The sequence below is a fragment of the Morone saxatilis genome, unplaced genomic scaffold (genome assembly GCF_004916995.1).
Source record: "Morone saxatilis isolate NCDOM2014 unplaced genomic scaffold, NCSU_SB_2.0 Contig14, whole genome shotgun sequence".
Taxonomy (NCBI): Eukaryota; Metazoa; Chordata; class Actinopteri; family Moronidae; genus Morone; species Morone saxatilis.
The window spans coordinates 19,112,965-19,126,817 of NW_023339696.1; the positions used below are offsets into that span (position 1 = coordinate 19,112,965).

Consider the following 13,853-nt stretch of genomic DNA (forward strand, 5'->3'; position numbering starts at 1 on the left):
CTCCCTCCCTCCCTCCCTCCCTCCCGCTTTCTCTCTCCTCCATCTCTCTGCATCACTCTGCAGTGCTACGCTGCTCTGCTCTCCCCACATACAGCATGCCGTCAGCTGGCAGACGGAGGAAGAAAAGGAAAGCACACACTGGATAGCAGAGCATCCACGATGCCTTGTATTCACACTGGAAGCAGAAAGGCGTTAGACACACAAATGTGAACAGAAATGAGCAGGATCTTCTCACCTTCTCTTCTCTCTGTATCTCCTCTCTCTCTCTCTCTCATCTCTTCACACACACAGTGTTTGTGTCCGCTCCTGACTGCAGGCCACACCTGTTTTCTCCATCGCTCTGATTCCTCCTCCCTCCTCTTCTTCTTCCTCCTCCTCCTCTGGCTGCTGCTCTCACAAACCCTGCTGCCGCTGAGTGTACCGCCTTCTTCCCCTCTCTTTCTCCTGGCCTCCCTCAGCCCCTCCCCTAACCACCCTCCTCCCTTTACAGCCCTGATACTCTCTCTTTTCCACAGCAGCAGTGGATGAAGAATGCCACAGAAGGCTTGAGATTTTGTTTTGTTTTTTGCCTATGAGAGGCTTTATGTGTTATTATTAAACTCCAGTCGCAGGTGATTTTCTGAAAAATAAATCTGTGACTATCTATCTGTGAAATCTAGAGAGTCAGGTCTGAAGATATTTCCACAATCCACAAAGTCTGTCTATATAATGATACTTAATGCTAAATGCGTCTATGCATTCATTTGACTGGCCAAGATAATTTATAGCCTATCAAATAGTTATCAACAACATTTTACACAAATCTTAGAACTTTTTAGTAGATAAATACCAGTGTACACATAAATCCCAGCAAGAAAAAAGAAAGTATAAAAAAGTTTTTAAAAAATGTATGCACTAATGGTTTTCTTTAAGCAAGATTTTAGAGGGTGCTGCACCCCCCTCAGCAACCCTACTTCCAGCGCCCATGCCACAAAGACTGCATGAAAAAAATAAACACATGCACAATAAGACATTTTCTTACTTGTTTCCCAAGTTGTAATTTTCCAACAAAGAATGTAGCCCGATCTGACATCTCACCTTGCTAAGAAAATATGAACACAGTGTTATGAAGGAAAACATACTCATTGTTCACACCTAGCTAGCTAAGTAATGCAGTCTAATACAACAATCCTACTCACATGAAGTTATAGTTATACTTATAATATAATTTCAGCCAATAAAACCAATAATTACACATTTTTGTATTTTAAAAAGAAGGTCATAACCTGTATTTTATGCACACCTGAGGGTAAGAAAGGCTGAGATGTAGTGATCAAAGATGGATGATTTAATATTTATAGCTCCGTTCTTACCAAATCTAACCAAAGGTCACTATTATTGTTAACAGTTCTGACTCTTCAAATGTTTAATATATTTATTTTTCCACTAAAGAAAATCCAAAAACTTAACAAACAGGCTTTGTATCAACTATTAAACATTTAGCACAAGAATTCAAAATAAACTATTAATTATTATGGGCCGATCATTAATCGGCATCCCTAGTGTTGATTCAACTGTATGATCATTGTGGGGGATGATTACAGAAACCCTAACCCTAACCCTAGTCCAACAGCAGCACAGACTACATCCTCCAAACTGACCCCACAGTTCAACACCTCTCACATTATAACCTTTATGAATAGGATTTATCGCAGGACTGTTGTATTACATTGCATTGGTTTTAACGGGATGTTAAGCCTAATAAACTGGCAACTCAGTGTAAACAACAATAAAAAATAGCATTAAAGTTGCACTAATCATTATTCTTATATCAACAGTGGATCAAATGACTGTATTTAATATGCAGGGGTTCACTCGTAGAGATTCTCTCTTTTTTTAATTTTTCAGCTGCAGCATGAATCTATGTTCTATGAATGTTTTCAAGCTCTAATAAACCTACCCAGCACCAAAGAACAGACACACAAAGTTAGTTGATAGTTAGAAAGTGAAAGTGCTCATAGCTCTTGCTGGTAAAGTGATAGGTAATGAATCTCAGGAGTTGATGGAGGCCAAAACACAGCTACAAAGGGGGTGAATATTGGACTAAAAATAAATACAGACATTTACAATCAATACAGCTTTTATATGAAAAATAATTCTGTATACAGCTTTAAAATGCAAAATGTTTGTGCAGATCGATGAAGCAGATACTCTTCTGGTTATGCTCTTTGTTTGGATTAGGGAAAAGTGTTGGAAGCTTGGAAAACGGGTTGACATGTTTTTATCTAAATGGTTAAATGTTGGAACAATCTTTCTGGTTTTCCAAAGATCTGGAGGGGGTTTTTACACAGATTGTTAGCTCTGTAGCTCAAATGTGATGATAGCAGAGGCACAAACTGGGTCTAAAAGATGCTGTAGATATTGTTACCGCTGTATCTTGTCTTTCCCCCTTTTATTTTGGCCTGATTCCATTTTAGCATGTTGTGGTGGCTAATTGGATCTGATAGGCTGCCTCTGAGAGAGTTCCCCCTCCCCCTCCTCCCTGAGCCTGGCAGGACTGAAACAGAGGTTGTGGCAGCCCACCTCAGCTCTGGAGCGGCTGATCGCTCTCTTTGTCTGCCTGCATGTAGCTCATGCAGCAGACACACAGCATCTTAATGATGGGTTAACCCCCCTCTACACACACACACACACACACACACACGCACACGCGCACACACACCCCTCCACCTCACCCCTTCATTCACATGGTAATTGTGGGTGTTACCAGTCTGTCGTTGTGCCTTGGTGCTCCCTCTTGTCTTCATGTCAGGACCGCCAAGGACTTCAGGATACAAAGAAGTGAACTGCACACACAAACACATGAGATTTTATTCAGTTAAGGTGAACTCAAGGTGATCCACATGTTGTTTTTCATACTGACGTGTGTGCACATAGAGTCAAATCAAAGGTGAAATAAGAAAGTAAATAAATAAAAGAACATGAACATGTGTTATGATGCTTATTGTTTAAAATGTATAAGAAAATATTTTATGGTAAAAGTTAAGTTAAAACTAAAAAAGTGCCTTGGTTGTGCAAAACAAAAAGAAATGGAAAAAATTCACCATATTTTTTACATGAAAGCATCAATTGCATCCCGTTTCCTGAAACTAAAATGAAAACAAACCTCAAAGGTCCAGTGTGTCACGTGTTTTGTGGCTACCATAGTTTCTCCGACACGCTTGGAAGAGAGAGTTGTATTCAGTGTATTACAATCTTCTACAACTTCACCGCTCCTTAAGCTGCAGATTGTAACTAACACTGTTGGTGTCTGTAATTGAGGACCTCTGAATGATAACTATGTGAAGTGTGTAGGAGAAACTATGGTGACCACGAAATGCAAAAAGCCATCCATTCTGGGCTACTGTAGAGACATGGCGGACTCCATGGAAGGCAACCAGCAGTGTCTGTAGATAAAATCTGCTCATTATAAGGTAACAAAAATACAATAATAACACATAAGGAAAACATACCTATAAATAATATATTCTATTTCTGCCCATAGATTTTACTAAATGTCACACACTGGACCTTTAAGCAAATGAACTTAGAAAGCTTTACTGGAGCTTTACAAACACAATGCTAATACTGATCAGTCTGTGTAATGTGTATACTGAGCTGCGTCCATCCAGCTGTTGATAGTGAAATGTGCAAATACAATTTCCTCCTGACATAAATTCATGGTGAAACAATGTGCATTTTTTTTTATTTAAACACAACTTATATGATCAACAGCTGGTGGTCTCACACACAGTTTTTCTATCAAAAGATTTTACTTATTAATCAATATTTTTTATCCCAGGTTCTTCAGGTGACATCTGGACAGTTAGATGTCATTCTTACATTCACTAAAATGTGGATTATTATCCACATCCCTGTGAAAGAAACTTTTTAAACTAAAAAACCCTTGAGTTCTGACCCGTTACAGCCAGTGCAGTGACAGCGGCACTCTCTGGATGTCAGCCGGACAGAGCGAGTATCTACAATCCAAACATCCCCATTAATTACAGCAGAGGTCGTTACGGGTCTCTGGCCAAATTGATTCAGAGGCATCTGCTAACCTCCTCCTCTGGGGAGCAGGGGAGGCCGGCCTGATGTCCACGGTGAGGGTGGAGCAGAAGGCCCGAGCTGGCGTCTGACCCCACAAATAGGTCATAAACTGGGTCTGTGTGTGTTCGGTCAGCTCCAGGGGGACCACATGGACGGAGCTGAAGTCAGATAAGAGGGCACATGCTTGGGATTCTGTGAACCATTATTGTGTACTGAGTGCAGATGTGTTGTACCACAGAATGACATTGCATCACAGAATGATGAAGCCAAGTATTTACTTACTATTAAAAGTCAGCCAGACATGGCCTTCAGTGAAATAAGTCTGCCTCATTAATTTTGTTTCATCTCAGTCCCTATGGCATCTCTTCTCTTATTCATCCTGTAAGCACAACGACAAAGCAGAAATGACTGAAATCTAATTACTTTGTGCTACAAAAAGAATTCCAATAATATTTTTTTCTGCACACTCTGTATTGTGCTTATATCACAGTCTCTGGACATTCATTTTTGTGAAGAAAAAAAAAACGAGGACAGAGAAAAGAACGCATACTTTACTGGGAAACTGCAATAAATCATCTCTCTGCAATGCTGTCGGGATGTCATGTACCAGCCCCTGTGTATGAAGTCCTTTTTATTTTTTCAACAGAGCATAAAGCATTTTGTGATCCATAGAAAGTGCAATAGGCAAATGACAATGACGGCTAATTAGTGCATGAGTAGCCGTCTTACAGGAAGAGAATTCTCCACAAGCAAGAAGTCCCCACTTGCTCTCTCATGATGTGTACAATAAGTGTTGGGAAATACACGTCAGCTTAAGCTTAATAATTAAAATTGCCTCAATGGATGTATCTGTCTACAGCGTTTTAGTGTACATTTGTTCGTTATAAATATTAAGTAAGGTTAAGATTATAGCAGTTAACCCTAACCCTGGAAATATTCCCATTACTTTGATTTTAAAGCTGTAGTAGGTAATTTTTGGAAAAATAATGTTTTGTCATAATTGCTGAGACTTTCACTATATCCTGACAGTAGCACATGAGACAGATAATCTGTGAAAAAAAAATCAGGTTTCTGTGGCTCATTTTAGCGTTCCTAATGGTACTTGCAAAAATCAAACAGGCCTCTGATTATTGAATCTCTTTTCCGGGGCGTCAAATACAGATGTTTTGGGACTCTGGGAATAAGACTCAACAATCCTACTTGAACTACCTTCAAGTTTACAACACAAAGCATCTTTATATGTTTCTCGGTTGTTTTCATTCAGGCCCGGTGGATTTCATCAAAATGAAAATTGACTCTATCGACAGTGTTGCAAGCGACTGGAGTAAACAAGCATATGTGGGGCTATTATCGGTGTATTGAAGGATAGGCATGAGGTTGAAAAACTCTTTAAGGGGCAACCGGTGGACAGGTGTGGAAAGTTCCTGGAATATGCAGAAGCTGGGGAGAGATTGAAGAGGTGGAAAGAGAAATGCCAAGAGATCATTCAAGTTTAATTAAAATCTTCATTTAAATGCGGTTAAATAAAACGTCAGGACCTAAACATTACCAGTCTCAGCAAAAACTGGGGATTAAAAGCTTCACAAAGATCTTTTTTATAGCTGTTGTGTTAAATGCGGCAGGGCAAGTTTATTTATGTAGCACTATTAAAGTCTTTTGCATAAGAAAAAGCAATGTATTAGAACAACATTTAAAAATGCAGGAAGACAAGATAAAACTTAATAATAAAATAAATAAAAATGAAATAAAATATAGAATAAATAATTTAGAAGATAACTGTAGTTAAAGTGCTGTTGTCTAGCCAAACAAAAACATTTATTTTGCATTCAACTGTGCACCAGAATTACCAGAAGCAATAATACAACTGCAAAGGAATATTTTTCTCTATTAATCTTTCCTCTACATGTTCCATCTTTTACAAAATGTATAGTCAGTCACAAAGTGTCGACGAGGCAGCAGCAAGAAAAAAGGACCCAAATGCAGAAAACCACAGAGGAACAGTTCAGTGATGTTAATAGTGAAATAAAGGCTTACAGGCAACGGTCACTAGTCCACACAGAAGTTTAAGTTCAGGTTCTCCTGACTGGAGGGGCTGGTATATATACTGACAGAGTGATTAGAGAATGAGACACAGGTGAGCAGGTGGGTGTGCGACTAAGAGTGGGGAAAGTCTGAATCCGTCTGGTGGACAGGTGGCAGTGATCACAGAGCTTCATAATGTAGAAATACAGGAGTCTGGGCAAGTGGCTTGAGGCAGGGGCAGAAATAAAAACAACTGAGGAACCCGTTGTGACTAATCCCCCTCCAGATATGTTTTAACACACATAGAAATACTCTGCTTGGAATAAAAATTACTGTCTGATATGTTTTTTTTTTCCACAAAAAAAGTAAAATTTCAAACTTAGGGTGTTCCTACTATTTTGTCCACCCTGTATTTGTGGATTTTTAGGGCTCAGGTCGTCCTGCACGTAGGGGCGGCCTAATAGAGAGAAGAAGAAGGTATCACCTCTCTGTATGATATTAACTGCAATCATATTTACTGTTCTCCCTTTCATCAGATCATTGCTGTTTGTCTGGAAGTAAGAGACTTAATGTCCTTTCAGACTAATGTGCACTTGGCGCCACGACTTTCTCACCATTCTCTCAGCCTCCAAGAGTCATCAATATGATTGTCTGTCTGGCCTTCACTGCATTATCTGCTGGCACTCAGACTCCTCCAAGGCCTCCGATTGCTCTCTCCTCTCCATCGTCTGAGATAATGGCGGGGGAGATGGGAGGATAACAAATCAGGTTGTAGCCAATCAGGTTACAGAGAGAGCGGTAAGGGATCAAAAACAAGTTTGGGTCCATATTTCTAGAAACATTCAGCTTGTTTCTTACTTCATTTAAATTATGATATTTTCTTAATAGATGTGTCAGGTTAGGCTCACAAAGCAGGAACAGGGCCAGAAAGAGGCCCCGGAATCTGATTAGCCACCCTCGGTTCCCCCTACCAGCGTAATGGCACGATCATATGTGCCAAATTCACATTTTCGCTTTGCATGGAGTTAAACTTTGGCTTACATTTGCCAATTGTATAAATGTGAAGCCATTACACACCAAATATATAAATATTTTTTAACATTTTCCTCAAAATTTTGCTGTACCTCAGTGGCGGTGGCTACTAGTCTTAAGTCTCCCTATAGGCTAGCTATGGATCCAAAAAAAAGAAATAGACAGATTTGTTTGCTTCCACCACCAAGGCTGCTTTTAAGGCACCAGACATGTTTCTATCGCTTATCACCTTAGAAGGTGATAAGCGGTTGGCTTGTTAGTATCAGAACTTCTATATGAAGTGAGTCACTATAAAGAGATGCAAAAACAACCTCAAAAAGATGCAAAACCACCACAGAGACACAAAACTCAATAGTTATCTTATAGAAAGTCATGTTTAAATGTCCAGGCAATGCTTAAAAATGACTAATTTTAAGTCTAATAGCTGAATAAACGAATTTAAATGGTTTTACCCTCCATTATCTCTGGTTATAACTCTATAAAGGAGGTGGAAGACCTACGAGGACTGTGGAGGGATTTTTTTTGGCAGGTGTTACTTGAAATCTAGAAGGTTGATGGGAAATGTTTCATAATTTTATGTACTTCACAGGCTGCTGCAGAGCGGCATTAGCGAAAGTGAATTACAGCCTTCTGTGTGACTTAATAGAGGCAGAAGAAGGGAGGGAGAGAAAGCTGAGGAGGAGAATGGCGGAGTGGATAACAGAGGCGTATTTCCTCTCATTCACAGCAGTGGAGTAGTAGAGCAGGTGGCTTCAGCTTCCTTTCTGGCCCTTTTGGCAGGAATTTATTAGATTGTTTTGTTGGCAATCGTGGATTGTAAACTTAAGTGTTTGCAAACTATCATCTCCATCTGCTGCAGTTAAAAGTCTGTAATCTTTGCGTCAGACTGCTTCATATGCTGCAGTCTGTCTGCTGTTTGTCCGTGATGTCCCAGGACTAAACATCACGCCTGTGTTATATCCTCAGACAGGATTTTTGTTATTCTAATGAACTTGGAAATGAACTCTCATCATTAAATTCAGTCTTAAGAGTAGTTGTTGAACTCAGGTGCTTCCAGGGAGGATTAGACAGCTTATTTTTCTTTGAGAGAAATGTCGTCATATATGTACCTCCAAAATGTCAACTTTTTGTTAAGTACTGCTCAGGCCTCTAATTAGGATGCGTCCTAGACGCATTCCTGGAGACCGCAGGGTAGACCCCGAACACGCTGGATTGATTATATCTCCTCTGGTTTGGGGACTACTCAGGATCCCCCAGGAGGAGCTGGGAAATGCGGTATTAGAGAGGTTCAAGGTTACTTTATTTGTACCCACAGGTAGATACAGTTTGCAGTAAAAGACAAGGCATCCTGACAAAAACATAAAAACAACAAATAATAAACATAATCCAGACATGATAAATGTTAAAGATAAAAGATAAAAGTGCTCCAGGCTCTAAAAATCAGTCTTACAAAGAGAGACCAATAAAAAAAAAAAAACACTAGAATAAATAAGCTCAAAATGTAGGTAAAAAACTCTGTGCCATGTTACTACAACTTATTAATCTGAATGAGCACTGCTGGAACAAAGCTCTTGGGACCATGAACCTCCGTCCAGAAGGAAGCGGCTGAAATGAATCAGTCAATCAGCGAGAGCCCCGCATCAGCATCAGAAAATGGACGGATGGAAGAAAAACTGCCTTAATATAAAGCTTTGTGACAATGTATTTTTAAGAAGTTTTGTTTTGTCAAAGCAAAAATGATCATTTATTGTAATGTGTAAGTTTTATCTGAAGGTTTAAGGTTGTATTAAATGTCCAGTGTATCATTTTATAATGATACCAAATGGAGAAAAGCAGAAAGAATACACACATTTAAGGAGATGGTACGAGCAAACGTTTGGCATTTTTGCTTGAAAAGTGACTCAAATGAAAGATCAAACTGCGATTAACTAATTGATTATTGACAGCTCGGGTTTACTTGGTAACATTTTGAAAGAACGGAGTCTTAAATGACCAAAAGCATACCAACTGAATTAGGAGTGTAGCTGACCAAAAGTTGTGTACTGTACGTATTTTACTCATCAAAATACTGCAGTATGCAGAAGTTTAAACTGTGATATACTTTTCCCTGCACTTGTTATGAAGAATTGTGTTGTGGAACTGTCTTTAGTGGACAGTTTCTTTATTAAGATGGGAGACAGAATCAATATCTCATTGAGTCTCAGCAGGAGTGAAGCAGGCCTGATCTACGGAGTCCTGGATCCGCATCTCCTCCCATCCCGAGAACAGCCTCTCAGGGAGGAGAGGAAGTTCCTCGAGCTGGCGGTCCAGCTCGCTTGTCTCAGTGGCTCGATGCTTATTGGATTGCGTGCCCATTCCCACAGCTCCAGCAGGTCAAATGACTGGGATGTGTGTAGCTCACGGCCGCTAAGTGGTCTATCGATCAGACAGCTGAGCCTGTGGGCTGATGGGATGTGCTGCAGCAGACAGAGCCAGGAGTTGGCAGGCTGCTAATGGGTACAAAATGCATTCCTGCACAGATTAGAACCGCTGCCTTGGCTGACAGACACAGTTCATTACAGACAAAGTAGAAAATCAAATGTACAGTATAATTCAAGTTAATGGGGAGTTCTGCACACAGTTTATACATGTGAATTTTACTGTTCAGATATCTTCAAATGGTCTCTGAAATTTGGAAATATCGCTCTGTTTTCATATTTATATTTGCCTGTGAGGTCCACCAAAGGTAAGAGAGGAAATTTAAAATAAGAGAGAATGTTTTTATAATATATTTTTTCTTGCACTTTGAGAACATCTGTCAGCAACTTTGTACCAAAACCACAGATCTAATTAACTTCTGTCCCCTTACAGCATTAAATGATACAAAGTCCAATTACCTAATTTATGATATCATTAAAATGTGCAGCTGCTCTGTGTGAAAATAAGTGAGCTTTAGTCCAGTTGTCATATAGTTTTGTCAAAATGCATCAATATCCAGCAAGTCTCAACATAAGACTATTATTGTTACATTAGGAAAATTACGTTTATTATTATATCACAAATGCATGAAACACTGACCAAACTGAGACAACGATAAATCTTTGCAGGCACAAAGGGATTTATTCAAATACAGTAACCAGAAAAACATTAGAGCTGGAGTCTCAAACTGCCGAACCAGGGGCCATTTAAGGCCCTCCATCCCCCTCCTACCAGCGAACAACAAAGATGATAGAAAATGATTATTTAAATATGTACAGAAACTGCTGTTTGCATTTTTTTGTTAAGTATATGTTAGTGATATATTTTAGAATACTTGTAGTACTTCAACATTGAAGTGGCAATACCAGCAATGGCCACAGGCCAATTTAAGTCTGAGACCCCTGCATTAGAGAATGCTGAAACTTTACCAGTTTAATTCACACAGAGAGTTAAATAGCTCACACGTTGCAGCTTGAGCCAGACTTTCTGAATGCACGCAAACACCACGTTCTGTCTTTCTGTGACTGTTTGTGTTATTTCACTCACAGACAGATGAGTGTGAAAATCCAGCCTGGCAACTGGCAGTGATATTAAGCTACAGATTAGGATGCTACACAGTAAACACACACAGGTTTACTATAAGCAAATATAAATGCACACACCACATGTGCATCTGATTTGTCTAATTCATCCTGTATGCCAGTCACAGTGTGTTCCAGTGACCCAGTGCCCAAGATTAAGGCCTGCAAAGCCAGATTTAGCCTCTGAGCAAACCAAATCCCAGCTTTTAAGAGCCTGCGAGGAGCAGCCTCCTGGAGTGTAATGCCACAGCAACACGCTGCCAGCCAAGTTTTACACAAACACCAACATAAAACTTCTGAGGCCTTCAAACACCTCGTCACTCAGGGTGACAAAGTGCTGCACAGCAGGCAGGGAGATGGAGTATTTCTAGGTAAAATGCAGACAACCCCACCTCAAGGAATGATCTTATTAACTCTGTGATTCATGTGGTCATTCATTTAAAAAGCCTCGTGCTGCTGTGATCTGCATAATGAACTGCGCCAACACCATTATTCAGTTTAAATGAGAGTGGTGGTGTTTGCAAAAGCAATTCAGCAAATGAAATGTGGAACTCTGCATATGCAGATTTTCAAACATACTGAATTCAATAACAGCCACTGTTTTATCACATTTTGGTAGATATATAAACAGATGAAGAAATCATGTATGCAGACATGCAATTATGAAAGATGTCCTCAATCTGAAAGAGGTGAATAAAAGGACACAGGCCTGTTTTGTTGTAAACAAACAAAAGTTATGTTTGTATTCAGTGTTACTCACCTAAACAGTGTAATCCTTGAGGTCTAATAAATGCATTGAAATGAAAGATTGATGAACGATTTAAGGCTGAAGAATTTCAATCCAGCATTGTTTACATCCATGCTCAGCTTGCAGTCTTCTTCTTCCCTGACTGGTGTATTTTGATGTGTTAGCACCACCTGTTGATCAGTGTAATAGTATGATACTAATTGTAGGACTAATTAAGTGTTTAACGGATAAATAAAACACAATTAAAACTGCTTGATAGCACTAGAGATCAAAAATTCCACAGGAAACCTTTAATCCTGGCCACTGACTTTATTTCCTCATTGTTTGAGGTCCCAAAGACTCAACTGTTGTATATGAAAGATCTAAATTAATAATAATTGCTAAATCTACCATTTTGAAGGAAAAAAAATACATAAATTATAGTAATTTCAAAGTTTGAGGTCAATAAGACACCAACGAGGTCAGACCCTACGAACATACTATTAAAACACTCTAATGACAGAAAGGCATTGTATTTAACCAGTTGTTATATGTATCGAGCTGATAAAACAATGTTCATTATGTTTTTGAGCTGTTAAAAACAAGGACATGAAGCTACACATAATGGTAGAGGAACTCCCCTGAGTCCTTTAGTTTCTGCAGCTGCTGGGCAGACATATTAGTCCGGCAGAACTAAGTTATACAGTCTGCAATGAGTCAGTGAAGGATCTATGGCCACTTTTAACTCTTCAGATATCAATGAGAAACCTTCCTCCTCTACACAGATGATGATTAGTGGCACAAAGAAGGTGTAAAAAGAAGTTGTGCTGAATTATGGGGCAATAAAGCTGTTTAAGTGCTTGTGCGGGGCTGTTATACTGACTACATCCACCAATGATGAAAAACAAGACTGTTGTGTTTAAATTAATTTATTTCCATTGCACACACTCACACAAACACACACACATACATTCTCTGCCAACAGATCTTCACACACTTATAAAACAGTGCACTGTCTCAGACACATGAGGATAAATATATATATATATATATATATAAGAGTTTTCAAAAGAATTGTATACACGTGATAATTGGCACATCCAGGAGACAGGCTTTATCACCAGCTTTGCATGTTTCCTATTTGACAAACAGGCACATTTTGCAACAGATAGAGAGCGCTCAGCTACAATATAAATCCCTTTAAAAATACCCCAAACCAGGGATCCAGCCCCTTTAGTCATAGATTTCTTTTTCTAAAAAATAATCACACCCATAAGAAAAATATCTAGTAAAGCCCACGTTCAATTTAGCTTTGATTTGAGAGGAAAACTGGTGGTAAACTTAACACACACTTAGTGCAATTAGCAAATGTAAGAAGCTTAATTTTAAAAGACTACAGAATGATTTTTAAAAAAAGTCAAATGTACCTTTAAAAAGAGAGCATTATAGTGAGCAATGGCGACATCTACTGGTAAGAATCAGCACCATTTAGCTCTTTCCAAAGAACAGACATGATGCACACAACCTCACTTTCAACAGATTGTTCATATGAAGGAATCTCTTTGGTGGCTGTTTTCCTTTTGTAATTAATCCCAGTATGTTCAAACATTTATAAATAACCTGGTCCTGCTCAGTAGAGCCAGAGTTTAAATAAGCGACTCATTTTTGATCCCATGTTCCTCATTCCTGCATGGATTTCATCCCCAGCTGGCCTGGTGATTGTCAGTTTTTCTTGTCATCTCCTGGTAGGAAGTAGGGGTTCTCGTGTCCTTGAACCAGATAGGAGTAACGGGATGGATTTTTACCCTTGAAGGTCTTCATTCCTTCTGGGTCGAGATCGTACGATCCCGACTGAAATGTCAGTGGAAACAGTCAGTGTGTTAGCGTCTTTCAGATGTAGGGACACATTCACACACAAACACCCACCAACCAACCAACCAGAAACCTCAGTCACCAATGTGCAGTGAGAAAACTAAAACATTACAACTCCCAAACTAGCATCAGATGAGCTTCTTTGAACTGTCACTCACAAGATTAGATTTAGCGTGAAGATGAAAGCGCACAGCTTTCCAACAACAATCAGTGAGATCTCTTACGAAGCTCCCCATCACCGGCAAAACCAAGCAAACGTGATTTTCACTGTGGTCTGTCTAAATAATCAGCAGGGGGCATCAAGGAAAATCAGAATCTGAAAGCAAACCCATGCCTTACCTTTTTCCATCCTCTCTCCTTCGGATGAAACCCCTAAAGCAACACACTGGGAGTCAGGCCAAGCAGGGAGCATGGGAGGGAGCTACTTGCTAGCACTATATATACATTCTGGATGATTGGGTTAAAATATACTGGTGTGAATTGAATTAAGAACATCATTAAAGCATCTAATCTGTATCTGAACTGACAAGACAGGCCCAGTGAGCATGGATTTGTTGATTTGCAGGTCAAATAATGTCACTAACATGTCTACG

At 39.4% G+C, this 13,853-nt stretch overlaps 1 protein-coding gene across 2 annotated transcripts in view; it reads right to left on the minus strand.

Annotated features, from left to right (window-relative positions):
• Nucleotides 1–12,327: 12,327 nt before the first annotated feature.
• The window catches only part of si:ch211-198m17.1 (uncharacterized threonine-rich GPI-anchored glycoprotein PJ4664.02), a 19,188-nt gene continuing 17,662 nt past the window's right edge, over nt 12,328–13,853 (minus strand). For both annotated transcript variants that reach the window (XM_035654372.1, XM_035654371.1), the window contains exon 13: nt 12,328–13,239. In XM_035654372.1, the coding sequence (XP_035510265.1) occupies nt 13,111–13,239 (129 nt within the window). In that variant the 3' untranslated portion in view covers nt 12,328–13,110. The remainder of the gene's footprint in view (nt 13,240–13,853) is intronic.